The 26,242-nt window shown below is 40.7% G+C and overlaps 2 protein-coding genes and 1 non-coding gene across 4 annotated transcripts in view; 2 read left to right on the top strand and 1 right to left on the bottom strand.

Moving 5' to 3' along the window:
* Positions 1-1,718: 1,718 nt before the first annotated feature.
* Positions 1,719-11,096, bottom strand: coro1b (coronin, actin binding protein, 1B). Its single transcript, XM_085140412.1, has 12 exons — positions 10,934-11,096; positions 10,651-10,801; positions 8,619-8,824; positions 8,301-8,423; positions 6,495-6,624; positions 4,192-4,373; positions 3,962-4,081; positions 3,723-3,827; positions 3,473-3,618; positions 3,278-3,335; positions 2,856-3,194; positions 1,719-2,767 (listed from the first exon to the last, which is right to left on the bottom strand). Exons 3-12 carry the CDS (start codon positions 8,820-8,822, stop codon positions 2,645-2,647), a joined length of 1,530 nt encoding a protein of 509 aa, XP_084996538.1. The 5' UTR covers positions 8,823-8,824; positions 10,651-10,801; positions 10,934-11,096; the 3' UTR covers positions 1,719-2,644.
* A 3,510-nt stretch (positions 11,097-14,606) lies between these two features.
* trnar-ucu (transfer RNA arginine (anticodon UCU)) lies at positions 14,607-14,694 on the top strand. Its single transcript is given in 2 exon segments — positions 14,607-14,643; positions 14,659-14,694. It is a non-coding gene; the product is annotated as a tRNA-Arg (tRNA).
* A 318-nt stretch (positions 14,695-15,012) lies between these two features.
* The window catches only part of LOC146521856 (oxysterol-binding protein 1-like), a 12,971-nt gene continuing 1,741 nt past the window's right edge, over positions 15,013-26,242 (top strand). The window contains exons 1-16 of one of the 2 annotated variants that reach the window (XM_085152698.1): positions 15,014-15,369; positions 16,660-16,832; positions 16,935-17,143; positions 18,100-18,262; positions 18,523-18,634; positions 18,780-18,963; positions 20,043-20,160; positions 20,460-20,517; positions 20,711-20,875; positions 22,267-22,512; positions 23,021-23,141; positions 23,352-23,455; positions 24,908-25,003; positions 25,357-25,544; positions 25,721-25,956; positions 26,075-26,113. In XM_085152698.1, the coding sequence (XP_085008824.1) occupies positions 16,696-16,832; positions 16,935-17,143; positions 18,100-18,262; positions 18,523-18,634; positions 18,780-18,963; positions 20,043-20,160; positions 20,460-20,517; positions 20,711-20,875; positions 22,267-22,512; positions 23,021-23,141; positions 23,352-23,455; positions 24,908-25,003; positions 25,357-25,544; positions 25,721-25,956; positions 26,075-26,113 (2,176 nt within the window). In that variant the 5' untranslated portion in view covers positions 15,014-15,369; positions 16,660-16,695. Of the gene's footprint in view, positions 15,370-16,659; positions 16,833-16,934; positions 17,144-18,099; positions 18,263-18,522; positions 18,635-18,779; positions 18,964-20,042; positions 20,161-20,459; positions 20,518-20,710; positions 20,876-22,266; positions 22,513-23,020; positions 23,142-23,351; positions 23,456-24,907; positions 25,004-25,356; positions 25,545-25,720; positions 25,957-26,074; positions 26,114-26,242 lie in introns of both variants that reach the window. The other variant, XM_085152708.1, reaches the window with a different exon arrangement.

Raw genomic sequence — 26,242 nt, 5'->3', positions numbered from 1 at the left:
ACCCCCTTTTTGCATTGAGAACTGCTTTAATTCTTCATGGCACATATTCATCAAGGTGCTGGAAACATTCCTCACAGATTTTGGTCCTTGATGTTCATCTTGTGTCAGGTTGGATCTAGAGAAACTTTCTTAGGGTGGCATGGAAATCAAATGGGGTGGCAAAACACACACACACACACACACACACACACACACACACACACACGCACGCACACACACACACACATGCAGGTGTTACATATGGTTAAAATGATTCAAATGGATTAAGTATACACACCATGGGGCGGCTCATTCACAAACACAAGTCTAACTTAAGTTTCACACAGTTTCTTGTGTGTAAAATCTGAAATGACCATGGTGTTGATTTAAAATGTGCTTTGGCACAATCATAGGCATCACTTGCTACTGACAACAAGAAAAAAAGCCGGTCTGCGCTATGGGCTGAACCATTTGTTAACGGTGGGTGGGAGGGGGGTAACACTATGCAATATATTCAGTTTTAGAATGTGTATTTCAGGGTTAACTGTAGCTGGGCTCAAAGTGTTAATGCTGTCTTATTTTAATAAACAGCCCTCATATGCAAAACTAGGGTGGCAAGGGATCATTTTAGGGTGGAACATGCCACCTTGAAACCTTTGAGAACACATCTCAAAGGTGTTCTGTTGAATTGAGATTTAAAGACTGTGGAAGCCATCTGAGTACATTGAACTCACTGTCATGTTCAAGAAACCAGTCTGAGGTCATTTGAGCTTTGTGAAATAGTGCGTTATCCCACTAGGGATAGTGTACTAGGCAGAAGATGGGTGCACTGTAACAATGCCTGGTTGGTGCTAAGGAACCCAAAGTGTGGTAAGAAAATATCCCACACAGAACTGTTGAAACAAGGGAGCTGTCACGCTGTTTATGCTAAAACACTAGCATCTGAATGCTGCAGTAGAAATCGAGACTCATAATATCCGGCAACATTTTTCCAGTCTTTGTCCAACTTTGGTCTGTGTAAGCTGTAAGCCTCAGTTTCCTGTTCTTAGCTGACAGGAAGTGTCACTCAGTGTGGTCTTCTGCTACTATAACCTGCATGTGTTGTGCATTCAGAGACGCTCTCCTGCATACTTTGGTTGCAACGAGTAGTAATTTGAGCTACTGTCTGGCCATTCTCCTCTAACATTTTCACCCACAGAACTGCTGCTCACTCAGCATTTTCTCATTTTCAGACCACTCTCTGTTGGTAGAATGTGATCACACACACACACACACACCGTGATCTGACTACTTCATATGAAAAAGGCCAATTCACATAAAGTAAGAATTAATGTTTATTGAACTTTCACAATGTAGTCTGATTAAAACTGCTACTTTTTTTTTTTTTTTTTACAGTCAATGTTACATCAGTGCATAAAGAAATAAATAAAGTAATAAAGGGGTAGTCTCTATGTGGAATGTACCAATGTTATTCTACATTTGTAGGAAGAACAGATTAATAACAGATTAATGGCTCTAAATGTAAATGTCAAATGTAATAGCAAAAAACACAAAACTACACAAATCTAAAAGTGCTTTTTCATCAACACAAATACAAGCGCAAAAACGTAGAAAAGCCTCCACACTTGAACCTTTTTCTTGCTGCTACCAAATCTGGTCTGCAATCCGGAATAGATTTGGAACAGTTTAGTCAGACTTAGCTGCACGGTCACTGTAGTGTAAGGTTGAATATTTAAAAGAAGAAAAAAAGGTTCCCGTCCCATGCCCAGTCTGCAGGGCTTTCATATCATTGGAAGCAACAACTACAAAATGTGACATTTGCTGCTCAGATCCTGATTGGTTCTCGAGTGGTCGTGTGACACTGCGGCATTTCCGCGTGCTTAAAAAAGAAAAGAAAAGACAAAAAAAGTAATTCTGTGTTGTGTTTATGACAGGTTACAGTGTAACATAGTGTTATCTTTACGCTGTTCTCGCCTGACAACATGAGGTACAAAATCACAAGTGTCACCTTCTCACTGACTGCAAACACTACACACAGCTACGAATACACATAAATATTCAGCTACGCTCTCATCGGCCATCATTCACACAGCTCTCGCTGCCGAGGACAGTTAACTTTACATGTGGTGTTCTATTATGGAGTAGTAAAACAAAGCACGAATCACGCAATGAGATAACAACCGGGGGTTTGATATGACATCACAGTTTAGCAGCTTAATCTACCTGATTAAATAGCCCTAATGGTTACATTTGTTAGTGCGTCAGAGAGAGAAAAACGTACAGGAGGTACTTAATAGCTTTGCTATAGACTGTCAGCCTTCATTAGCTCCAATATAATCCTTTTCAACACAACTTTGTGCGTCAAATTGAGGCAACTGTGCCGATGCAACTCCTTTAGGGTGCTTCGAAATTAAAGCAAAGATCAAAACTGCATTATATGCACCGTCACACAGCGGCAACGATATCCTTTACCCAGTTGTCACCCACATATTGTGGTCTTGGAAACAATAGCTGTAAGCTCCTATTTATTCACAATTAGTTGCTGCTCTACTCTACATTCTTCAGCCCACACTGCTTAAGGTACTGTTGACTCTAGTAAGGCTATGGTCTATGGATTTAAGGAAAAAAAAAAAAGCCATCTGAATGTAGTGAATCTTCCGCTTGCTCATACATCCCCATCTTCAATCCGTGCTAGCTGTCTCTCTAGCAACTCAATTCTCTGATTCTGAGCAAGCACGACGGCCCGCAGAGCTTTCATTTCTGCTAACAGCTCGCTCAACACGTCATCCTGAAAGAAGAGAGAGAGAGAGAGAAAAAACAAGTCAAAAATAGCTTCAAAAAATCTTAAATCAGCATCTCACTTGCTGCTGACCGACCTCTCTCTTTGGCCTATCGCCGTTTCCATCTGTCTCCCTCGTGGCTGCTGTCGGCTGTGGCGTCTCTTCTTCTGTCTCCTTGGCGGCAGAGGTAGGTGTGGACGTGGGAGCTGCTACGTTCCCTGTGGAAGGTGGGACGGCCCCGGTCCCAGAGTCCTGAGAGACAAGCTTGGGCTTGCTTCTGAGAGTGTCTCTGTGTTTGGATGGAGGAGCTGTGTAGCCACCACTCAGGGAGACCAGCAGCGGTGGCGCGTCCTGCCCCGCGATCCACTCGTCAGCCAGGAGGGCTGGCTCCAGGCTGGCTGTGTCTGGGTAAAGGTCTCCCTGGAACAGATCTGACTGGAGAGGAAATATGGAAACTTCATTAGCTATTAAAAAAGGCAGTTCATAAAGTCCACTTTTAAAGTATGTGTGTGCCTTACCTTTCGTGGTACAGTCATAGAAATGGGTTCCACCTTCCTCTCATGAAGCTTATAAAACCTGCCGAAAAAGCAAGGAGAAAGTCCCGTCTGACGTTATCCTGCATTATTCTTTCCCACTTTTAGGAGACTGGTCAGTTCCTGAAGTAGCTGTGTGTTGTAGTTTTTACTAGCTACGGGTACGCATACTGTTCTTACCTGGCAATTTCACACTTATTGACATCCACACCTCTTTTACTCAGAAAGCCTGCACCCCTCTGAGGCTCTTTGCTGCTGTATAAGCTGAGGAAGTGAACGTACGGTGATTCATCAGTCACTTCAAAGTATCGGATGGTGCAGTCCCCCTGAAAGCCATGAGATTAAAAACAAAAAAACAAAACAATCACGATGATTGACGCTGCATAGAACAAGCTAAATTTCTATTTGCCACATGATGCCAAGGCTTCACCTTCCCACACAGGTAGACCATGTTTGTGTCGGGGTCATAAAAGGGCAGCAGAACTCCATTACTCGTATCCATTTCCTGTATTACCATTGGCTCTGAGAGGTCTTTCTGTAAGATAAAAGCATTTTCACATCACTAGAATGTGAACTTTAACAATCACACATGTTTTTGTGTCTCAAACCCTTTCCATGTGTAAAATTCAGTTCACCTGCATTAGACCACATGTCTAACAAGAAACTTACAGTATCCCACAAAGCCAGCTGCCTCTCGCTCATACGGCTGAAGCCTGTCGTCAGGATTTTTCCATCAGAGAGGAACACGGCTCTCATGGGCCTGGTACCATCATGGACTTTCTCTCTGACCTAGGAAAGCAGTCACAAGCTGATCACTGACGCGTTATACCAGAAATGAGAGCCGAGCCGTGCTCCACGCTTTGCTCACATCTTCACGGACAGCATGAATGTGAAATCACCTTGAGGACGGCGCCTCTTCGCGGATCGATGACTCGCAGGGCTTTGTCCTTGCAGACGGTACATATCGCACTGCCGTCCTTGTTCCAGCTGACATTGTAGATCAAGTCTGGGTGGGCGTCATCAAGCTGGTACACTAGCTCCCCCGTGCCCACGTTCCACACGCAGATCACATTATCACAGCCTACAGAGAGGGAAAGACAACATCCAAGGAAGAGGGCGTGAAGCCTGAAATTGTACAGGGCAGGGATGTGAGGATAAACAGATGCAGATGTTGCAGATGTTCATATAAATTTATTTGCTTTTCTTGTTCATCTTGAGAAAGTGACAGGTTATCGGTGCAGGTGTATTATGAATGTATTATGACACCATATGTCAATATATAATAACAACAGGTTAGGGCGATGCTAAATTGAACAACAGTGTGAATGGATGTCTGTCTCTGTATTAGCCCTGTGACAGATACTACCTACACACACTACCTCAGTATGTCGTTAACTTTATCAAAGTAAATATTGGTAAAGTCAAGAAGAAGAGAGAAGCAAAGAAGCCAAAGTATTAACTGATCTGACACATTAAAACTGAATAATAATGACAATACACACACAATAGCACGATGCAGTGAACAAATCCCTTTTGCATCTTTAAAGGAATTCCCCGATAGTTTAAAGTTGCTTAATCGAAACACCATCTGTGCCGTTTCCAGCGTATTGTATCACGGCTCGCTCTTTGATTCCAAACTGGGCTTTTCTGCCTTCTCCCTGATATGTTCTGCATCAAGTCTCAACTTCTAATTACATGTGTCATACATGGAGTGTGTCCTATAAATGGTTGCAACCGTCTTGCTGGTGTAGTTACTTTTCTCGACCAGTGGCAATGTTACAAACAATCACATCATTTCCTGCCTAATTTTGAACAAGTCATTGTTGTTGATCTTTCACATAAAAGCATTTATTTGTGTTGTTAGTTTAAAGAAGATGTAGCTAGAGTGGAAAGACGAGTCGATTCCTTGCACTTCAGGCCAATATTTTAATTGAAATGGAGTAAGAGCAGCAGAGCTGACATGATGTCAGTACCTCAATATTCTTTTTTGATTAATTCCCCTTTACAGTACAATTAATGATAGCCTGGTAGCAAATATTGATGTTCATTTAAACAAGCAGTTGCACTTAAACATGTTTCCCCTATCAATGTTATTTAACTGACTGAGTCCTTGCAGTGGATCCCAAAAGGAATATGACAAAGTGAACAATTAACAGAGCCACTTCGCCATGATGATACGATCAAGAATCAAATAATTATGATAACTGTACACAGATAACATAATACACTGTATTTGATGCTATATCACGATACCAGCAGTTAATGTGAGTGATTTGAAAGTGTTATATAATTGAATACAATTCTAATCTCACTCCATTATGGAAATTTAGCACAGTATAACTGTGTTGTTGTGTTGCCTTTCTCCTCGCTAACTCTAACTTATACTGAGGAGCAACAACACCTGCAGAGCTGCTTAAAAAAGCTGGTGGTAAAATAATGCAGCGTGAACAATATGCACTCTTCTCAGTATGCATTAACATAAGTGGGTAGCTTACATTCTTATACTGCCATGAGGATCCCGCAGGCCAAACATTACTTTATGTGCTTGTGCGTATAGTAGTGCCTCCTTTGCGTAGGCTACATTTCCAATGGAAACCAGCTCTGGCAGCTTTTCAGCAAAGTGTAATTATTTTTCAGGTTAATCACATGCTGCGACTTGCCTAGGAGGGAAATCCTACTCCATACTTGTATTATGCAGCAGTATTTGAACTGGCTGTCACTGAACACCAACACAGTAAGACAGGAGCTGCTCCTCAACTCTCACTGTTTACAAATGGACGGGTGTATGTCACTTTTATCTGGATAATGAGGAATGTTTAGGACGGGGAAGCTACGCCTCGAGTTTCACTGTCACCATATTTGGAGTTTGTTAAAAGGTAAAATGATCCCTGGATGTTTATTTCAAGGCAAAGGTTACCTTAATTCACCATATAAAACTCAAGTACAATACATTTCCAGTGTGCAAACACAAGCCCTTTGTTTTAGATCACTTTTATATGGAAATATATGTAAAGCGACATACAAACGACACCAGCCTGCTTCCACAGTGGCGCAGTTTAATGTTTAGTTTTATGTTCTCTACACAACACACTTAAAATACACACCAGTCAGAGCAAATTATCACTGTTATTTTCCACAGATGTGAACCATGTTTGGTTATAGGAGAACAATGGGAGCACTACAATGCTACAGATGGTCCTACCTGCAGTTAGGAGGATATTGAAGGCAGTTGGGTGCCAAGCCAGGAGTCCCACTCGTTTACTGTGTCCCTCAAGGGTCACAGTGGCATCAGTCATTGGACTTATGAGCCCACCATCTGGGATCTGCCACACCTTCAACATAAAGCAGACATATATATGTGTGTCGTATAATTTTTACAGTTTTCCTGACATATTATTAACCTTACTGCTTTCAGAGCCTTCCTTCCCCTCACCATCTCCCTCCTAAACAGTTGAACTGTCACACTGCTTCACACTGCTAGACAGCAACAGCAATGTATGCACACTCTGTGGTATCCATTTCTGCATTTCTGTAATCCTGCATTTTCTGTATATAAGATTTAGATTGGTTATTTTATTGCCAGTTTATACACCTTTGTGTACATTTTTGCGTTAATCTCGTTAAAATGACTGTAACGCCACAACCGCAATAATGTGGCAAATCTCTGTTAGCGAGTGCATTGGGCTGCACGGCGCTAACACGTTAACGATCTAACCGTGCTAACGTGTTGACGCCGTGCAGCCCCACGCACAATGAAGCAATCCACGCTAACTCGCTAATGTCATTTTAACAAGATTAACGCTGACAGCACTTGGAGTACATCATCATTTCTTCATCCAAATTTACTCAATACCACATTTATTTTTACCCGTTAAATATAAAGCTACAGACAAGACATTGGCTTTGTTTAATAGTAAGGCTGTTAGAAGGAAAAAAAACAGCCAGCTTAGCTAGTCCTGCACAATACACCTTTTAAAAGATTAAAAAAGCTCTAACATTTTAGGAAATGACCTTTGAAGTAGCTCCATAGCTTAATTTATTACGTTTGGTCAGAGCTAGCCTAGCTACTACCCACTTAGTGTTTGTGCTAAGTTAAGCCAGCTTGCGTTGGCTTTAGTTTCATATTTGTGTTTGGTGTCAATCGTAGCATTTCACTGGCCTTAATTATCAATATCAACTAAATATGCATTTAGGTTCTCTTTCAACATTTCAGATTTTTATTAGTTAATATATATGTATTTTTTTAAACAGTATCTATATCCCAGTATAGCTTTTCAGTAGTATCAAAAGTGATTTACTTTCTGTTAAAAAATGGTAAGGTGTGCCTGAAGAAAGGACTATGGGTGCTCGTCAATCATTTATCTGGAATCAGTGACATTCTTTTAACCCCCCTCCTCGCCCAGCCGTGTCTAACAGCTGAGGAATGCCAACTTGTTTTACAGAGACCTCGCCGTAAGTTTACACAGCTGTGATCAGAGAAACAATATTACCTACACCTAAACACTGCTGCAAACCAAGCACACACCCCTGGCAGTCGTCTCCTTCAGCTGAACAATCACTGTTTAAAAAAAAAAAAGCTCTGGAATTTCTTGGATGACTTGACAAAGCACCTAAAGTGTTGATCCAGGCTCCAACCTAACCTCAGAAATGACACGACCTCTGTCCCCATACCGCACACTACAGGACACCCTCATATGGATGGACCCAGGGGACCCATGACCTCTCAGCTGAATTCTACTGACATACTTTTACAATTATAAGTAAAATTAAGTCATACAATATGATAAAGAAAGTGTTAAATTCACAATGTTAATTATTATAGTAGTTTGAAGCACACTCAAGGTCTGCACCCTGAAGTCTGATGTGTTTTCATTAGCAGCAGAAGAAGGACCAACGCAGCTTTAGTGGGTTAACGTTGTGGCGGGTTTGATGCCTACGGACGTCAGATTACAGATAACTTGACCACAAACCACCAGCACAGAACTTCTACAAGGTTTGAAATTTTTACCTTCACCGTGCAATCTTCTGAGGCACTTGCAATGACATTGTCATCATGAGGACTCCACTGGATGTCCAGCACTGGTGCTGCATGACCACAGACCGTGGGACAGGACTGGTCGATTCTTCCACTCTGTAGAGAAAAACAGAACGTTTCAACCATTAACGCATTATCCAGTCCTGCTAATGGTCTCGTAAGTGTAGAAAGTACTTTAGTCAGGCATGCAGCAGGCTGTTAAAAAGTTGGTGACATAATGCTTTTAGTAGGAGAGTGGAAGAAACATCGATCTACTGTTTATCTAATATAATGTAATGTAGGAGATTGAACCTTGCTGATTGGAACCACGAGGAAGGCCCCTCCTCCACCCGCTTCAATGATAACAGCAATGAATTTGGGGTTGACTGCACAGAGTGGACTGTCCCACGTCACCCGGGACACTCTGACATCATCGATGCAGTGCTCGGCTTTCCACGCCTGGGCGAAAACATGGCGGAATTTGCTCTGCCTGACCACACCTCGCCGGAAAGACATACCTGAGGAGATTAAGATTACACAGAGGAAACAGTTACAATTCAGCAACCTTAAATGGACACATGCTGCTGAATGACAGTAAATTATTAACTCGTCAGCTGAAAAGTAAAAAGCTTCTGTCAGCAAACAGTAATCAAATAAGCAGGATAATTATTAACCAAACAGCTAATAAGCTTGAAAAAGAAATTCTGGTTTAATCATTTGGACTGCAAAAAAAAAAAAGATATTTTTCCCAGTAAAATATGGCTAAAATGAAATATTGTAACCTTTTAAAATGGACTATATCTTATTTCAAATGCAGGTTAACTCAAACAAGCAACAATACATGTCTTCTTTATCTACTCAGATCTCAATTTTTCTGTATATTTTATGACGGAAAATAGACCTTGACTGTTATAGGATTTTTAAGAACGATACACATACCGATAATATTATTGGTCCTTGATAAGATCACGATAGTTTAAAAATATTCTTTTGTATACACTGAGTAAGTACTTTACCGGTTTTGTGTTTTCACTTCTAGTTAAGCTGTAGAGTGCCCACTGGTGGACAAACTAGGCAACATCAGCACTCATAGCACGGTTGAAGGGTGTTTCTCCCATCTCTTCTTTACTTTTTAAATTTTCATTTATGGCCTGATATAAATGTTGATACTGATATACCAGCAAATATCTGATATCAGCTCTCAGCAATATATAATTCAGGCTCCAGTGAAAATAATAAGAATTTGCCATATTTAGGACAATTAAATGGACAATTATAACACCCCACCGTATACCTCCAAAAATATAATGCTGTTATATGCATATTGCATATTTAATTTTCTGCATATATCATATATATTTTATTCTGTATATATGGTATTTATTTACTGTGATCTGCTTGGCTCTCTTTTTGCACAAATGTGGGACAAGTAGTACAACTAATGAATGTGCAATGACAATAAAGTGTTAAAACTTAAAAATAAAGATCCTGTTCTTTTAAGATGAGTGTCACATAAGAAAACAGATTCTTTTTGTTTTTATGAGTTACCAAGAAACACTTAGTTACACTTTCCCACTTGGGATGGGGAAAATATTTGGAATTGCATAGAAATAAAAACAGGCTGAGTATGCATGCTTTATTAAAACTGTAGTCTTAGTCTTTTGAATCCCCAAACTCTGCACTAATGCCATTGTTGCTGTACAGCTGGTTTAGTAAATCCTCACCATCTTCATATGGTCAGTGAAAAAACACAAACAAACAAAAAGAAGTGGCAGCCAGGGCAGCGGACAAATTCTTTCATACTGGGAGCCTGCCCTGAAAAGTACAGTCAGGCTTCAGTGGACAAAAGGGCATGATCCGCCTGAAACCAAAACATGCCGTGCAGGGAGGAGAAGGGGGTTGGGCAGTCATAGCTGCTGTGAGAGGAGGCAGTAACTCTATATGCCATATACCAATGGTCAAAGCAAACGGCATATCAGCAGGTATGAAGCCCACAGAGGGCTCCAGCGTGAGGATAAAACCGCCCCAAATCCAGTTTGCTGGATTCCACTACGTCCAGTCTGCGTTTAAACCTGTGTTATTAAACAGCGCGATCTTACTGCACGATAATGTTCATTTTTATATATACCCATTTAGTAAATATGCAGCATCCTTGCACCATTTCTCTGTGTGTTCCCATTGTCTGCTCACAATAGGAGGTTAGGAGACAGCAATTGTTTTTTTTTCTTCTTTTTTTTTTTTTGCAAAGAAACAAATGCAGACACGAGCAACAAAGGACCAGTTTTAGGTAGTCCCACAATGACACATCTCGCGTTATTATCTTCCAGTCCAAAAGCGCACATACCTGCGGTTTTTGAGAGACCTCTCTTAATTGGAAGAAGGATCACCAAAGACTCGGGCGTGACAAGAAGAGGCCAATAAAATAATCCGCCGCCAACAGCAGTAACTTAATCCTCTCCTGTGTCCAGACAAGCGTTCACGTAGATTGCGCAGACCTATAACAAAAACGTGTTCATTAGAGGGGGGGGGGAAATCCGATTTATTTATTTATTTATGAATCCAATTCTCAGCTGTCTTCTTGTTAGTTTGCTAGGAATTGCGCCTGTCTGCTGTGGCAGAGGTCTAACCTGACAGAGCATGTCCCGCGCTCATAAAGCCACGCTAAAAAGAGCCCGGCTGCCGGTGATGGTGGAGGGAGAGATGCGGACACCGCTTGTCCCCGTCTCCCTTTACAAACGACTGTTTTGGAGCAACGACTCGAGCAGAATCCCAGACACTTCCGCTCAAGGCAGGATGTGTCAAAGACACGCAGGAGTAAAGAGAGATATCCTCCGTCTACGTCTACATTCCCGTCGGCCAGACCGGATATGTACTGTTTATATTCACCTTAAGTGCATACATAAAAACACCAAGGGACGAGCGTATTAGACCTAAAAACGGAAAACAGACCGCTATTACGCTGTTAGCTCAAACTATCAGCAAACCTCAATTGAAGCCATTAGCATTTAAGCACTTAATTTTTAATTAGGGCTTTAAATGTGGAGTAATTTATCAATTTTGGGGTTTCAAAACCTAATCGACTGTTTCTCGGAGGATTTATGCGTGTTCCCAAACTGATATCTGAACTCAAATTTAGATGAAGATGATTTGAAATGATAATGATGACAATTAACAATTTTAAAACAGTTTGCTGACATCCGGTCTTTTAAAAAATCGTTATACGCAGAGGGTCGTTTTTAATAGTCTTTGTGCTCACTACTCAGAGCTGTGTCTCATGTTGTGGTAGCACCTTATAATACAGTGCAATTGTAATACAATATGGCGTAATTTCCAAATCTTTGTCATTATTCTAAATTTAAAGTGTAAGGGCGTATGTACAGTAAAAGCAGAGAGTAAGAACTTGAAGTTTTAAAGGAAATGTGATTTTATTTATTCATTCATTTAATGTAAGCTTCTTAATATTAGGAGTAAGGTTTATCAAGCAATATTTCTTTGTCTTACATTGTGATTACACAATATCACGAAGGGGTTAGCTGTATTATAGAGTATCCTAACCGCCCCTTTACATTGCAATTGCCCATTATACACATATATACTATACATACTGGAATACACTTATTGTATTCCGCTTATTCTTGGCTTATTAATTTTATTTTATTTGTATTTTTAGCTGAACATTATTCAGAAAGACAAAGTCCTATATTTAAAAGATTATTAGAGTATAATTAAAGTATAATGTCTTAAGTCAATTAAAACAAATGTAAGGAGCACTAAGCTGTTGAATAAAATGTCAAAGAAATAAATTCGTGATTTATTTGTTCCATCAATTATGCAGCAAAAGCAACAAACTGCCAGGTGAGACTTGTTACACAAACAAACGAACACAAAACTTTCGGCTGCTCTCTTAATTACAAGGGTCTGCCACAGTGAATTCCACATATTTAGCAGAGTGTTACGCTGGATGCCATTCCTGTAGACACTCCAAAGGAATTCATGTCCAACCCCAGGGCCCATTAGTTTAAAAAAAAAACCACTGAATAATTTATATGTTTTAATAAGTATTTAAAAAATTCATTTGAAAATATGGCTTTAATTTGTAAACATTGCACTCTAAAATTGTTGAAATAACTTTTTTTTTTTTAAAAAACCCCAAACAATCTTGAATAATCAGGCCTCATATCATCTCAAAGACAGTACTCGCGATTCCTAGACTATTTAAAAGTAGAATGGTAGGTAAAGTGTTCGCCTTCAGGCCCCTCTTCTGTGGAACCAGCTCCTAGTCTGGAGACAGACACCCTCTCTGCTTTCAAGATTAGTCTTGAACTTTCCTTGGTGATAAAGCATATAGTTAGGGCTGGATCAGGTGACCCTGAATCCTCCCTTAGTTACACTGCAATAGGTGTAGGCTCCTGGGGCTTCCCATGATGCATTGTTTCTTCTTCACTAACCTTTTTTCACTCATTATGTGTTTATAAACCAATTTCTCAATTTAATCATTAGTTATTATTAATCTCTGGCTTCACAGCGTGTCCTTGTCCATTCTCCCTCCTTTCACCCCTAAGCAGTCAGGCAGAGAGCTGCACCTATCTCAGCCTGGTTCTTCCAGAAGTGTCTTCCTGTTAAAAAGGAGTTTTTCCTTCCCCCTGTCAGGAGGTGCTTGCTGATAACGGCTCATCTGATTGTTGGGGTTTTCTCTGTATTATCGTAGGGTCTCTACCTTACAATGTAAAGCACCTTGAAGCAACTGATGTTGTGATTTGGGACTGTATAAATAAAGTTGAATTGAAAAAAATATCATTTGTCACTTTTGCTCAGTGGTGTGATGGTGTCTAAAAAATAAAATAAAATTTCAGAAATGTTTCTAAAATGGCTACATTGAAACAAGCCGTATTTTATCTTCTTGATGCACGCTCAATTTTCCAGGTAAGTAAATCCCCAAAAGGTTGATTCTGTTCATCTGGATGTAACGTTTTTAGTGGGAGAAATGTTTCCTCACTCATCCAAGTGACTTCTTCAGTCTCAGCTGACTGCAGGTTTCCCCAATCGTATTAACAGTACATTTGCATAATGACTGAAACCAGCCCACTGAAGGAACAATGGGCTGACCTCCCAGCCCATTGCCCAAGGATCGGGCCCCCGACACAAACAGAGTAATATAGTATTAAGTGCCAAGAGGATTGCCATGATTTATTTATCTGGGAAACCAAACAACCTCTAGCGAAGCCAATATCACGACACAGAAGAGCTACCTTGTCAGACCAGGACTCTGCAGTCTATTTACACCTACAGGCCAGTGGACACTCTTTCAATGATGAGGATGTACACATCCTGGACAGGGAGGAACGCTGGTTTGAGAGCGGAGTCAAGGAGACCATTTATGTGAAAATGGAAAGCCATCTCTGAATCGAGAAGGGGGGCATCTTTTGCCATCTTCCAATGCTGTGATTGCAGCCATTCCCCAAATCTGTGAATGGTAATCATGGCCATTGATCAGTGGTCTTTGATCAGTAGTTGTTGATCAATGGTCATGAGAATCTGCATATTAATGATCAAGGAACTGACCTCCAAGCCCATTGTTCCTTCAGTGGTGCTAGTTTCAGTAATTGTGCAAATGCACTGTTTATAAGATTGGGGAAACCTGCAGTCAGCTGAGACTGAAGAAGTCACTTGGATGAGTGATGAAATGTTTCTCCCACTGAAAACGCTACGTCCAGATGAACAGAATCAACCTTTTGGTGAAGCCGTACTTTAGTAGGATTAGAGATTGCATTTAACAGATCTTGTCATTATTTGCAAATAAAGTACAGAGATTTTTATTTGTGTTTGTCAAAGTAAATTTGGTTAAAATCCAGTGGCTTCTCATTGTCACCAGAAATTGTGCGACTCTGGTGGTTTTTTGAGGGTTATTCAGGTTAATGCAGCATTGTAGCGCCATCCAGTGTTTGATGTACCATATTGACGCACAGAGATCATTTTCTTTTTAAAAATCCCAGGGTTTCGTGTTTCCCTCGGTTCCCCACATGCAGAGAAGGCATAAAAATCTAAAAACATGAGAAAATATGAAAAAAGAAAGCCCTCTCTAAAACGATAGGGTGAAAATGAACGTTTATTGCTTGGTATTGTCTGAAAGGATGTTTCAATTCTGAAGTAAGCTCAGTTTCACATTATTCATACACAATGTACGCTATATTACAATACTCACAACCCCAGAAATCACAATCTAAAACCTTAGATAATATCACCCCCGAGTTCGATCTACTTACACTATAAATACCATAGTGTTCAACATGTGCAACAGGTGGCTCCGTGGCGCAATGGATAGCGCATTGGACTTCTAGGCATAGATGCAGACATTCAAAGGTTGTGGGTTCGAGTCCCACCGGAGTCGCATTTTTGTACTTCTTCTGGAAAACTTCGGCCATGTTTATAGTCACCTATATTACATACCACTACATGTCACGAGTGTCAAGCGATTACAAAACAGTGATTGTAATTATTAAAAAATCGCAATGTTTTATTGCCTCACGGGTAAATGTCTATTTTTTTCCTCTCAGTTGCGTTACACTAACATGTAAAGTCATTGTTGGTGGAATAAAGTATTAACCGTAGTTACCTTAACTGTGAACAGTGTAGCGACTGTTGCTTTATAAATGAATTACATGTGTCAAGATGGGTAGTTTGGCTTAATGCTAAACGTAGTTAGCCATAGCTGCGTGTTTCCACACGGAGACCCAGCACTGCTGCACCGGGTGTAACCAGCGAGCTAACATTAGGCTAGTTAGATGTAGCTAGCTAGCTATAGATATTTGTGGGTGTACGCAGCTGTAGAATGAACCTTATACACGCAAATATTGAGGGGCAGCAATAAAACGTGTTGCTGTCACTTCGTTTTAAAGTCGCACTATTGTTGCCGTCGACGTCTTCGGTCTGTTTGTTTGCCCCATTAGCTGCCTTGTGTTGGTCTGTTAGCCTCCTCAGCTAGCCAGTGTCGTATGGGTATCAGAGTTAGCAGTGACTTCACCCGGCTGCTGGTTGCCTGATCTTTCATTTTGGACACGTCAAGGTAAACATTTAGCCATCGGCGAGTTTGAAAGCTAGCTAGTGATGAAGCCAATGTTTAGCATTTGCTCTTCTTCGCAATGCTTTTTAAATATGCAGACACTAGCTAAATAACTTGGAACAATCGTGTCAGATTGAGTTTATTCACTTTAAGCTCCTATCAGCGATGAATTGTTGTTACCGACACTGTCATTTATCTTAACTGGGGCTAATGTAGGCTAACCTCTGTTGTCAAGTTCGTCAGTATGTTCAGATTTATCTGATTTATTTATCCAGTTACTGTTGTTAAAACCTGTTGTTGTTGTTGTTGTTGTTGTTCTGTTTGCCCCTTAAATTACAGTCATTTTCCCTAAAAGAGAATTGGACTGAATTAGACTCAAATCTGACTCAAAACTGCTGTTAATATGTTAATATTTGGACTATTTATCAGTAAGAAGACAAAATAACACTAAAAGTTTTTATTCACAAGTCAGTTCCCTCTTAATCTCTTCATCAGGCGAAAATAATAATTATTTTTGGTAAAACGTGTCACGAGTAGTCGGTATGTATTGATTTCTCGGCCGACCTTTGACCTGTCATTCCACACTCAAAGATCAGTGTTGACACTCATTAATAATCAATATTAAAGACTTTCAGCGTGGAAGTAGGGTTGTAGTCAATGAAAAGAAGTGAAATTGTTGGTGTTTAAGAATGTCAGAAAATGTGAATTTGACTTCACACAGTTCAAACTAACATTAAATTTGGACCATTGGTTTAAAATCCAGAGATATTCAGGTGTTTTATATATTCAGGTTATATAACAACTGTTAAAATTTACTTTGTAAGAGCTCAGTGAATTACATTTGTGGAACTTTTTATAAAAAAAACGTGTTCTGTCCATTGTTGTGCTGGTGAAACAAGTCACAATACTAAGACTGTATTTATATAGCACCTTGGAAAGCAGAGGTTGACAAATGACATCGAGAGCTAGGGGGAAAAAAAAGGTAATCAGAAGGTGAATGAAATGCAAACATGTTAACCAGAAGGCTTCACACGGGGGCCTAAAAAAACAGGATGAAAGCATGATTTAAAGCAAGATGCTGTTTTTGCAACCTTAGTCCTCAACCAGATTGTTCCAAACCCAGTGCACCCACATTGCAAATGCAATTTCAGTTAAATTAAAGCCTCGCCTGGGGAACGCCGAGAATGGTCACACCTGAGAATTCAAGGAACTGGCTCCTAATCGATTCACCGAATCACTGTATCAGCCAGTCTTGTTATGTAAATGATAAAACTTTCCATCTTCCCCCTCAAGGTCCCTCCAGTCTGTAGCTTAAGTTTAGGGGGTGTGATGTCAGAAGCCAAGACCCCCACTCCCACCCCTCCTGGAGACACATACAAAGGATGGGTGTTCAAGTGGACAAATTACATCAAGGGTTATCAGCGGAGGTGGTTTGTGCTGAGCAATGGGCTGCTGTCATACTACAGGTACACCTTTCTGTAGAACACTGGTATAGTTTAAGGATATTTCTCTTTTCTTTTTAGTTACTTTTTATTCCCAAAGTCAAATGAGGCTCTTTTGATTATTAGGACCCAGGCAGAGATGGGTCACACGTGTCGGGGCACCATCAACTTGGCTACAGCTACTATCACTGTGGATGATGCCTGCAACTTTGTCATCTCCAATGGAGGGGCACAAACATATCACCTCAAGGCCAGCTGTGAGGTGGAGCGTCAGCGATGGATCACTGCCCTGGAGCTGGCCAAAGCCAAGGCTGTCCGCATGCAGGCAGAGTCAGGTGAAACAGACTTAAGGGGAATTATTTAGTGCTTCTGTACATATTTACGTGCATTTCCAATTTGTTAGGTACACCTTGTGTCTACTGGGCTGGATGCCCCTTTTCCTTTCAACAAGGTGCTGCAAACATTCCTCAGAGAATTTAGTCTGTATTTTCATTATAGCATCACACAGGTGCTGCAGATTTGTTGGCTGCACATCCATGATGTTTAACCACATCCTAAAGGTGCTCTATTGGCTTGAGATCTGGTGATTGGAGTTCATTTGAGCACAGTGAACTCATTGTCGTGTTCAAGAAAACAGTTTGAGATGTTTTGAGCTTTGTGACATGCTGTGTTATCCTGCTAGGCAGTGTACTAGATGGGTACACTGTGGTCATAAATACTCATGTAGACTGTGGTGTTTGAATGATGCTCAGTTGGTTCTATGGCGCACACACTGGGACCTTTAGTAAAAACACCAGCAGCGGCCTGATCTTGTGCTGCTGGAGTCCATTTGTATGTGATGTTGGACGTGTTGTTCCTTCAAAAAAGCTCTTCTGCACACCTTGGCTTGTAAAGAGTAGTTATTTCAGTTACTGTTGCTTTCCTGTCAGATGAAGCAGTCTGACTGTCCTCTGACCTCTGACATCAGAAAGGCATTTTTTGTCCAGAGAACAGCTGCTCACTTAATATCTACTCAACAGTCATGACTCTTTCAGAGTCACTTAAATCACACTTCTTCCCCTTTCTGATGCACAGTTTGAACTTCAGCACGTCGCATTGACCAATCCTAAATGCACTCAGTTGCTGCCATGTGATTGGCTGATTAGATATTTGATATTAACAAGCAGTTCAACAGTGTACCTTAGAAAGTGTATTTATTTATTTATTTAAATAATTCACGGGAGTAATTATGAAAACTTTTTTTTTTAAATCAGATTTTTTTTTTCTTTCCTTTTGTTTGATTTCCTAACAGATGACTCGGGCGATGACTTCCCTTCATCGTCGCCACGCATCACACAAGGTGGTGGGTCACAAAATTCAGAAGTCCAGTCTGCTCTCAGAACCCTGAGCAACAAAGTGGAGGATCTGAGCACCTGCAACGATCTGATCTCAAAGCATGGCTCTGCCCTCCAGAGGTCAGACTTGAACCCATTTTGCCTTGTTCTTTGCTTTAATCTTCAGACAACAGTCTCATTTATGCCTCATGTCTCTACTAGTCTACTATGTGAGGGGTAAAAAAACATCTCTAAATTTGAAGTTATAATTCTGTAGGTTTGGTAATTCAGTGCCATATTCAGATGTTTTGTACCATTTGCAGAAGAGTCCTGTTATAAAATCATTGATGTGTAAATTGACTACATATTGTCCAAACATCCAAAGTTCATATTTTTTTCAGGTCATTAGCAGAACTGGATGGTTTACGTCTGACTGGAGAGGCTGGGGATAAGATTCGCCAGGTCACAGAAAGAGCCACTCTGTTCCGCATCACCTCTAACGCCATGATCAATGTAAGTCTGACATCCTCCTTCAGTGTGTTGACCTCTGAGTTTTTAATATATAATATATATATACCAGAGAAGACCTTGTCTATGTATTACTGTGCAGCTTTTCAATGAAACACATTGAAAAGTGTTTCAATGTTATGCTTCTCAGGCGTGCCGAGACTTCTTGACGCTGGCACAAACTCACAGCAAGCGATGGCAAAAGGCCCTGCAGGCTGAGCGGGAGCAGAGAGTGCGGCTGGAGGAGACTTTAGAGCAACTGGCCAAACAGCACAATCACCTCGAGCGAGCATTCAGAGGAGCCGCACAGGCTAATGCTAGTCCAGACAATAAAGGTAAGTTGTGATTCTGACAAGATAACAATGAAGGATGAGTTAATGTTTACAAGAAGGTTTTTATTGTAATACCAGCACTTATTTTGTAAATCTTACTTCTGACCTCCATACAATAAGTAAAAAGAGTAAACTAACCCTGAAAATAATAAAAACTAAACTAAAACTAATTTTTCAAACAACAAAAACTAAACTGAAATATGAAAATCGATTCTGAAAACTAAATGAAATTAAACTGAATTCAAAACCAAAAGTCAAAATGAAATGAAAATAAAATACTAAACTATTATAACTCTTATCAGGTACATGTGGCGTCCAACTCTTTCGAAATCAAAGATGTGGGGCCACCAACTGTTTGCATTCGACTTCGATTTCTGAACAAAACTCATTAAACCTCATTTCCCACAGAGATATTTTTCAGTGGTAATCCAGTGAAAAATTTCATTGGCTTTTTATCAGGGGAACCAGGGAGATGCTAACTCCTGGGTGACCAAGATTTTCTGTGGCTGACATACGAGAGTCCTTGTGATCAAGCACTTAGCAAGAAAAATAGAATCAAGATGTGAAACTAAAAGAACATTATCAGTTTCAGTCTCATTAAACTTTTTAATTACTCCGTTATTGACTAAACCCCAATTTGAAATCCACTGGCAATTATCAGGTAAATGTTAAGTCAAGTTTTACAAGTAGCAGTACCCATGATTACCTGATTCTGATTCCATGTAACCAGATTTGAGGACACTTTAAATGCTCTGAATCAGAGGTGTCGAACTCCAGGCCTCAAGGGCCGGTGTCCTGTAGGTTTTAGATCACACCCTGGGTCAGCACACCTCAATCAAATGATTAGTTCATTACCAGACTTCTGGAGAACTTCAAGACCTGTTGAGGAGGTAATTTAGTCATTGAAATCAGCTGTGTTGGATCAAGGACACATCTAAAACCTGCAGGACACAGACCCCCGGGGCCTGGAGTTCGACACACCTGCTCTATATGTTACATGTTGTTTTATTGTTTTTGTGATACCTGGAGAATCATCTTTAAGTTTCTGTATAGGGAAAACTTAGATGTTTGTTTGTGTTAAGGTGCTGCTGGGCCAGGAAAAGGTGAGGCCAGTGATGAGGATGATGACAATGAGTTCTTTGATGCCATGGAAGAAGCCCCCGAGTTTATCACTGTACCTGCGGACCCCCAGTTTCACAAGTCGGTATCTTTCCTTTTACCCGTCGGTACAGATTGACAGATGGAGTTAGTTGGGGGATTTCCCCAAGTCTTTGTGTGTGGCTTGTCTTTGTTTTTATATATTTAGACCACTTCCTTGTATCACATTACTGTATGTATTTATCTTAAGTCAATCAAATTGTGTAATGACAGATTGGCGTGTGTGTGTGTCAGGTCATTTTTTTAAGTCTCTCTTTCCTCATATGTCAAAATACCTGATTAACTAGTAACGTTCACGTCACTAACAGAATCTATTTGCTTTTTTTTTTGATCTCTTACAGAAGGTCAAGCAGTAATATCAGCGGCCTCAATAGTGAATTGTGTGCAGATGATCAGTCGGTAGGCCTCATTCTGTCCGAATCATTGAAATCTTATTATAATGCTGTATCCCATCTTTTAAAATAACACAGTCTGAATGAAAAGCTGCAGTAGGACGGGTGTTGTATGTATATTCTTTATACATGATTTTGTTGCTATGGTAATAAATCAAAAACATTTCCGTGTTATATTGATAAACGTTTCTGCTTCTTAGCTTAACGAGGAGCCTCTTGCGATGAACCAGGAGTCCCCCTCCCAGGAGCTGGTACCCTTAAAGAAGAGGCGGACACGCATCCCAGACAAACCAAACTACTCCCTCAACCTTTGGAGCATCATGAAAAACTGCATCGGCAAAGAGCTGTCTAAGATCCCGATGCCTGTAAGGATTTCTTGTTCTTACTGAACGTCCAGTCAGAGTTACTGAAAGCTTGTTGTTCTTCCATGTGTGCTTCGTTGTTCACCTGTTGAAGAAGACGTCTGATCAGCTTCATTTTGGACAGTCAGACTCAAAGAGTTTGCGTGTTAAAATATTTGTGTCTTACTCATAATATTCAATTAATGAAAGATTTGGGTGCCTTTTAACACCCCTCCTACCCCAAGTTAAAACCACATTGGAAATATGGTGTGTGTGCGTTTACAGTAAAAATACAAAATCTACGATAAGCTAACCGCATCATTAAATGCCACCGCAGTGCCTCCAAAATGTCTGGCAGCAGTCAGTTCAGTGTGACGAAATTGGAGCGTAGATACTGATCCCTGTCCTTTTTTTGCTGTAAGGGTTGTCAGCATTCTGCGAGAGCTTTTGAAGATCTTTATCAGCAAATCTGCCCAGATTTTGTTTATTTGTAGACTGTAGGTCACTTGTAGGATGTGGGTCTAAAATGAGCTACCATCACAGCTTTTTATAAGAGTCCAGACAAACTGATTTGTCAGACTGATCACTGCTGAGATAAATGGTCACATGTTTGATTTGGCTTTGTTCTGTCAACTTATCACTGCCATTGTGTCGCCCTGCCCCCACTCTAACAATAAAGAGTTTTGTCTCTGCCACATTACAGAGATACTTTGACACATGTCGACTTCCTGTAGCTTAGCAACACTACCCGCCAGGTCACTGCTGACCCATCTATGGTTGTGGTTTAGAAAATGGCTCGGGTTTGCTTAAGCCAAAAGCTAAATTAACAGATTTTCAGAAATTGGCAATACAGGTTTTCTGTTAAAAGCTTTTCTATTTGGTCTTTCCAAACAGAAGACGTTACCCAAACCATACCTGCACCTATCTAACAATCTACACATATATACATTTACTAAAGTGACACTACATAGCAAGTGTTAGTGTGTGTGATGGGCCTCACTCACATTGAGTGTAGCAGGGTGGAGACAGATGCATATGCTGACAACAACTCTTAAGGTCACCGAAAGTGTAATAAAAACTTTCCAAGAAGTGAAGAGGGAACACAAACCTGACCACAGTTTGTGGTTAAGTCACAAACTACCGCAGCAAGTGTGAAATGGCTCAAAAACTGCTGACTCTTTGCTATTAGCTTCCTCTGTGCTAACAAAGCTCTCCCAGAAGGAATCAGTGCACTGCTGCTGATGCACACAGGATAGTATAGAACCGAATTGAACAGATCAGCCTGTGGTCACTTCTACCCAGTCTAGCTTTTTGAATCAGGTTCAGACCCATATCTTAGCCATGTGTGACATTCGTTGCTGGAATTAATACATAACACAAATATAAAAGTAAATTTCAATCATTTTGCTTTCTAGGTTAATTTCAATGAGCCCATCTCCATGCTGCAGCGGTTGTCTGAGGACCTCGAGTACCACGAGTTGCTGGATAAGGCCGCAAAGTGTCAGAACTCTTTGGAGCAGATGTGCTACGTGGCCGCCTTCGCAGTGTCTGCCTACTCCACCACAGTCTACCGCACGGGAAAGCCTTTCAACCCTCTGCTGGGAGAAACGTATGAGTTGGACCGCAAGAGAGAAAGTGGCTACCGCTCCCTATGTGAGCAGGTGAGGGAGGAAAAAAAACAAGAGAATGGAAGTTTTCCAACCAAGAAGTGTAACTCAAGAGAGAGATTGAATGTCAGAAAGGAGGAATTAAAAAAATCCCACTGACTTGGCATTAGGAGAGAATCTTGCTTCCTTTTTCTGCGCAGTTGGGGTTGAACATGCTGGCAGGGAACCAGAATTATTATTATTAGTTTTTTAATATGGAGGCATGAAGTGGCGACTTTTGTTTTTTTTGTTTTTTTTTAATCAAAAAGTGCCATATTTCTGCCCCTTCTTGTCGTAAAATACACCAACCTAAAACAATCTAAAGTCACTGGTTGATCCTGAATAGATTATTTGTAGAGGAGGAAATCAAATGGAGGTTTATTGTGTGCGTGTGTAATAGCCTTCTTGTCACATGTCAGATTTATGAGACTAAATGTCAGTCACATCTATTGGGCATGACTCAGACTCACGAAGAATAGGACTTGATGTTTTGTTGCATCTGAAAAACATTTTCTCTTTCCAGGTGAGTCACCACCCACCTGCTGCTGCACATCATGCTATCTCTGATCGTGGCTGGACGTTGAGACAAGAAATCACAGTTGCGAGCAAGTTCAGGGGGAAATACCTCTCCATTATGCCTTTGGGTAAGAGGCAAGCTAGTTTAGAAAACTATTCTTCCATAGTGTCGAGGACAAAAGATGTACACACAACTATCATCAGAATTTATAAGTGACTAAAGAGTGTACCAGCCCACACCTTTCTTTAGTTGAAGCATAAAACGGTAATTACTAATGAACAAAGGTTTTGCTTTGCTTTTGTTTTTAGTTTTAGTATATTTCTTTTCTTCGTCACAGGCACAATTCATGCAGTCTTTGAGAAGAGCAATAATCACTACACATGGAAGAAAGTTAACACCACGGTGCACAACATCATTGTCGGAAAACTTTGGATCGATCAGGTGAGACGCTCGGACACGTCGTTGCAGGCCTGATCTGCAGAGGAGGCAGGAATGAAGAGCAAGAAAGGATTTGTTATGACGCTCCTAACAAGGAAAAATAAACCTGGGTTTATCTTGTACAACCAGCTTTGCCACGATATGATTGACATGATGTCTTTTATGGAGAGACAATAAAATGTTCTCATGCTAGTTAACTTTAACAAAGAAGTGACATTTGAATAGAGTTACTGATGCCTTAAATCACTGCATTGATTCACAATGATATTAATATGCAGGGTGGATACCAAAAACAAAACACACAAAGAAAACTTTTGAAAAGGTTTACTTCAGCACATCCGTACACTTCTCTAATCTCCTGCATGTACACGTGTACACGTTAGTCATCAGAGATGTGCATAACTTATTCTGTACAGATTTTTACGCAGGGTGCCCTTCCCAATACTGCCCTCCCATTTATTTGGCAGTTTATTTAACAGCTTTAACTTAATTTAGCAGGTCAGGTTCTCGATTGGTTCTTCTCATATCTAAAATTTAGAAGTTTTCAAGTTTCACTTGGTAGCAACTGGGGTTCCTCAGGGCTCTGTCCTTGGTCCATTACTCTTTAACCTTTATGTATTCCTGCTTGGTCCCATCTTAAAGAATGAAAATATCATTCTTATGCAGATTACACATAGTTGTACTTATCATTTACCTCTGATGTAACCTCACAGACTAATGATTGATTAGACTGGATGTCTAAAAACTTTTATAATTTAACAGAGAGGTGATGAAGATATTTGTTGTCAGAGACTATTTTTCTAAAACGCAACAAGCAACCCAGGAATCTGTACTGCGGTGACTTAGTTCACTTACAGTTCAGTACAGAATTACCTTTTAAAGTCCTTCTTTTTGTTAATATAGCTCTCTGTCTTTAGGCCTCCCAGTACACCTCTGACTTGCTTAGTGTCTATAACAAGGTCAAACCTCAATCCTCATCAGGGGCAGCTCTTCTAACTCCTCTCAGATTTAGATTCGAGTGTGCTAAGGGTGCTTTCTGTTAGTGCTCGCCTGTTCTTTGGAACAAGCTGCCTGCTGACCTAAAGGTCAGTTGCAACTATGCCTGCCTTCACAGACAGACTCGGGATTTTACTCTGTGTGTTTGTATGTGTTACCGTGTATTTTATTTCTTTGCAAAGTCTGATTTGTTTTTCATTGGTTAATCGCAAAGAGTTCACATGTAATGAAATGTGCTATATAAATGAATTTGCCATGGCCGGTTGCCATCACATAGCATTAAAATACCCTATTTCTTTGCTTCCAGTTCTAATTTTTACTCTACAGATAAAAAGTAGAGTAAGAGCATTGCGTTGCAGCATTTTAACTTGAGTGTGACGTAAAATTTTTATGTAGTCGATATCATCCCCACTTGTGATTTTTCCCTCCTCACTGTGTATCCCTGTGTTTCCCTTCCAGTCTGGTGAGATAGACGTAGTAAACCACACCACCGGAGACCGCTGCCACTTAAAGTTTGCTCCTTACAGCTACTTCTCCAGGGATGTAGCCAGAAAGGTGAGAAAGATGCAGAAGACCTGAATAGATTTAGTCTGTTTTTCTCTGACTTGCTTTGAAAGAAAACTCACACACAGTAGGTGCATCAAGTTTGAACCAACGGACAAATTTTAATATACAGGCTTTTCTTTGCCTTTATGACATTATTTGATTGTGTTAGCTGCTTTTACAGTCTCCTTTTTTGCTTCCTTCTGACAAAAAAAAATCCTTTAGCAGGAAAATAAAACATCTTACGGTGTGTTATGATTTTAACCAAACTGCTGTCGTAACATTTGTGCTTGTGCTCGATGGATCGTGATGCTCTACTCTTCCGTTGGCTCTCTGTGGTAACCTCCCCTCTCTTCTGTTTTTAGGTTACAGGTGTGGTAATGGATAAAGATGAAAAGGCACACTACGTGCTGTCGGGCACATGGGACGAGAAGATGGAGTTCTCCAAGGTGATGCAGAGCAGCCGAGGAGGCGAGAACGGCACTGAGGGCAAACAGAAGACGGTCTATCAGACCCTTAAAGCCAGAGAGTTGTGGAGAAGAAACCCTTTACCGTAAGTAAAGTAAAACCAGGCCGTACTGCATTAGTTACAATTTAGAGGTGCGCACACAGCTTTCTGAAGCAGAAATAAACATTAGACCTAAACATGGATGGCATCAGTACCAGTATCAGGGTGTAGTTTTGTGCGACTGAAAGCGCTGCTGTGCTGTGCTCCGTCATCCTCCTCAGCGATGGAGCAGAAACCATGTACTACTTTACTGCCTTGGCCTTGACCCTGAACGAGCCTGAGGAGGGCGTGGCTCCCACGGACAGCCGACGCCGGCCTGACCAGCGCTTAATGGAGGAAGGTCGCTGGGACGAGGCCAATGCCGAGAAGCAGCGGCTGGAGGAGAAGCAGCGCACCGCCCGCCGTGAGAGAGAGAGGGAGGCCGCAAGCCAACGCACCTCAAGTCAATCAGAAGAAGGTTAGAATCGAACTTGTTTGTGCTTCACTTTTTCTTTACTCCTCTCCTCTCTGCACGGGGAAAATCATGGAACAAAGGGGTAAAACGATTCTCTGTGATCTCCTTTTGTCTTCCAAAGCTGTCGATGAGGACCCTGTTACTGATCCCTCCTTGAAAGGCAAGTATTCCTTTTTTTTTTTTTTTTTTTTTTTTTTAATAGATAAAAATCGATTAAACTGTCACCATTTCATGTGTAAATTCATGTTGCTCTAGTGAGAAGCTCATTAACTTTCTGGGGATCTTTTTT

The sequence above is a fragment of the Neolamprologus multifasciatus genome, chromosome 3 (genome assembly GCF_963576455.1).
Source record: "Neolamprologus multifasciatus chromosome 3, fNeoMul1.2, whole genome shotgun sequence".
In the NCBI taxonomy this organism is placed as follows: Eukaryota; Metazoa; Chordata; class Actinopteri; order Cichliformes; family Cichlidae; genus Neolamprologus; species Neolamprologus multifasciatus.
This window is presented reverse-complemented; position numbering and strand designations above follow the sequence as displayed.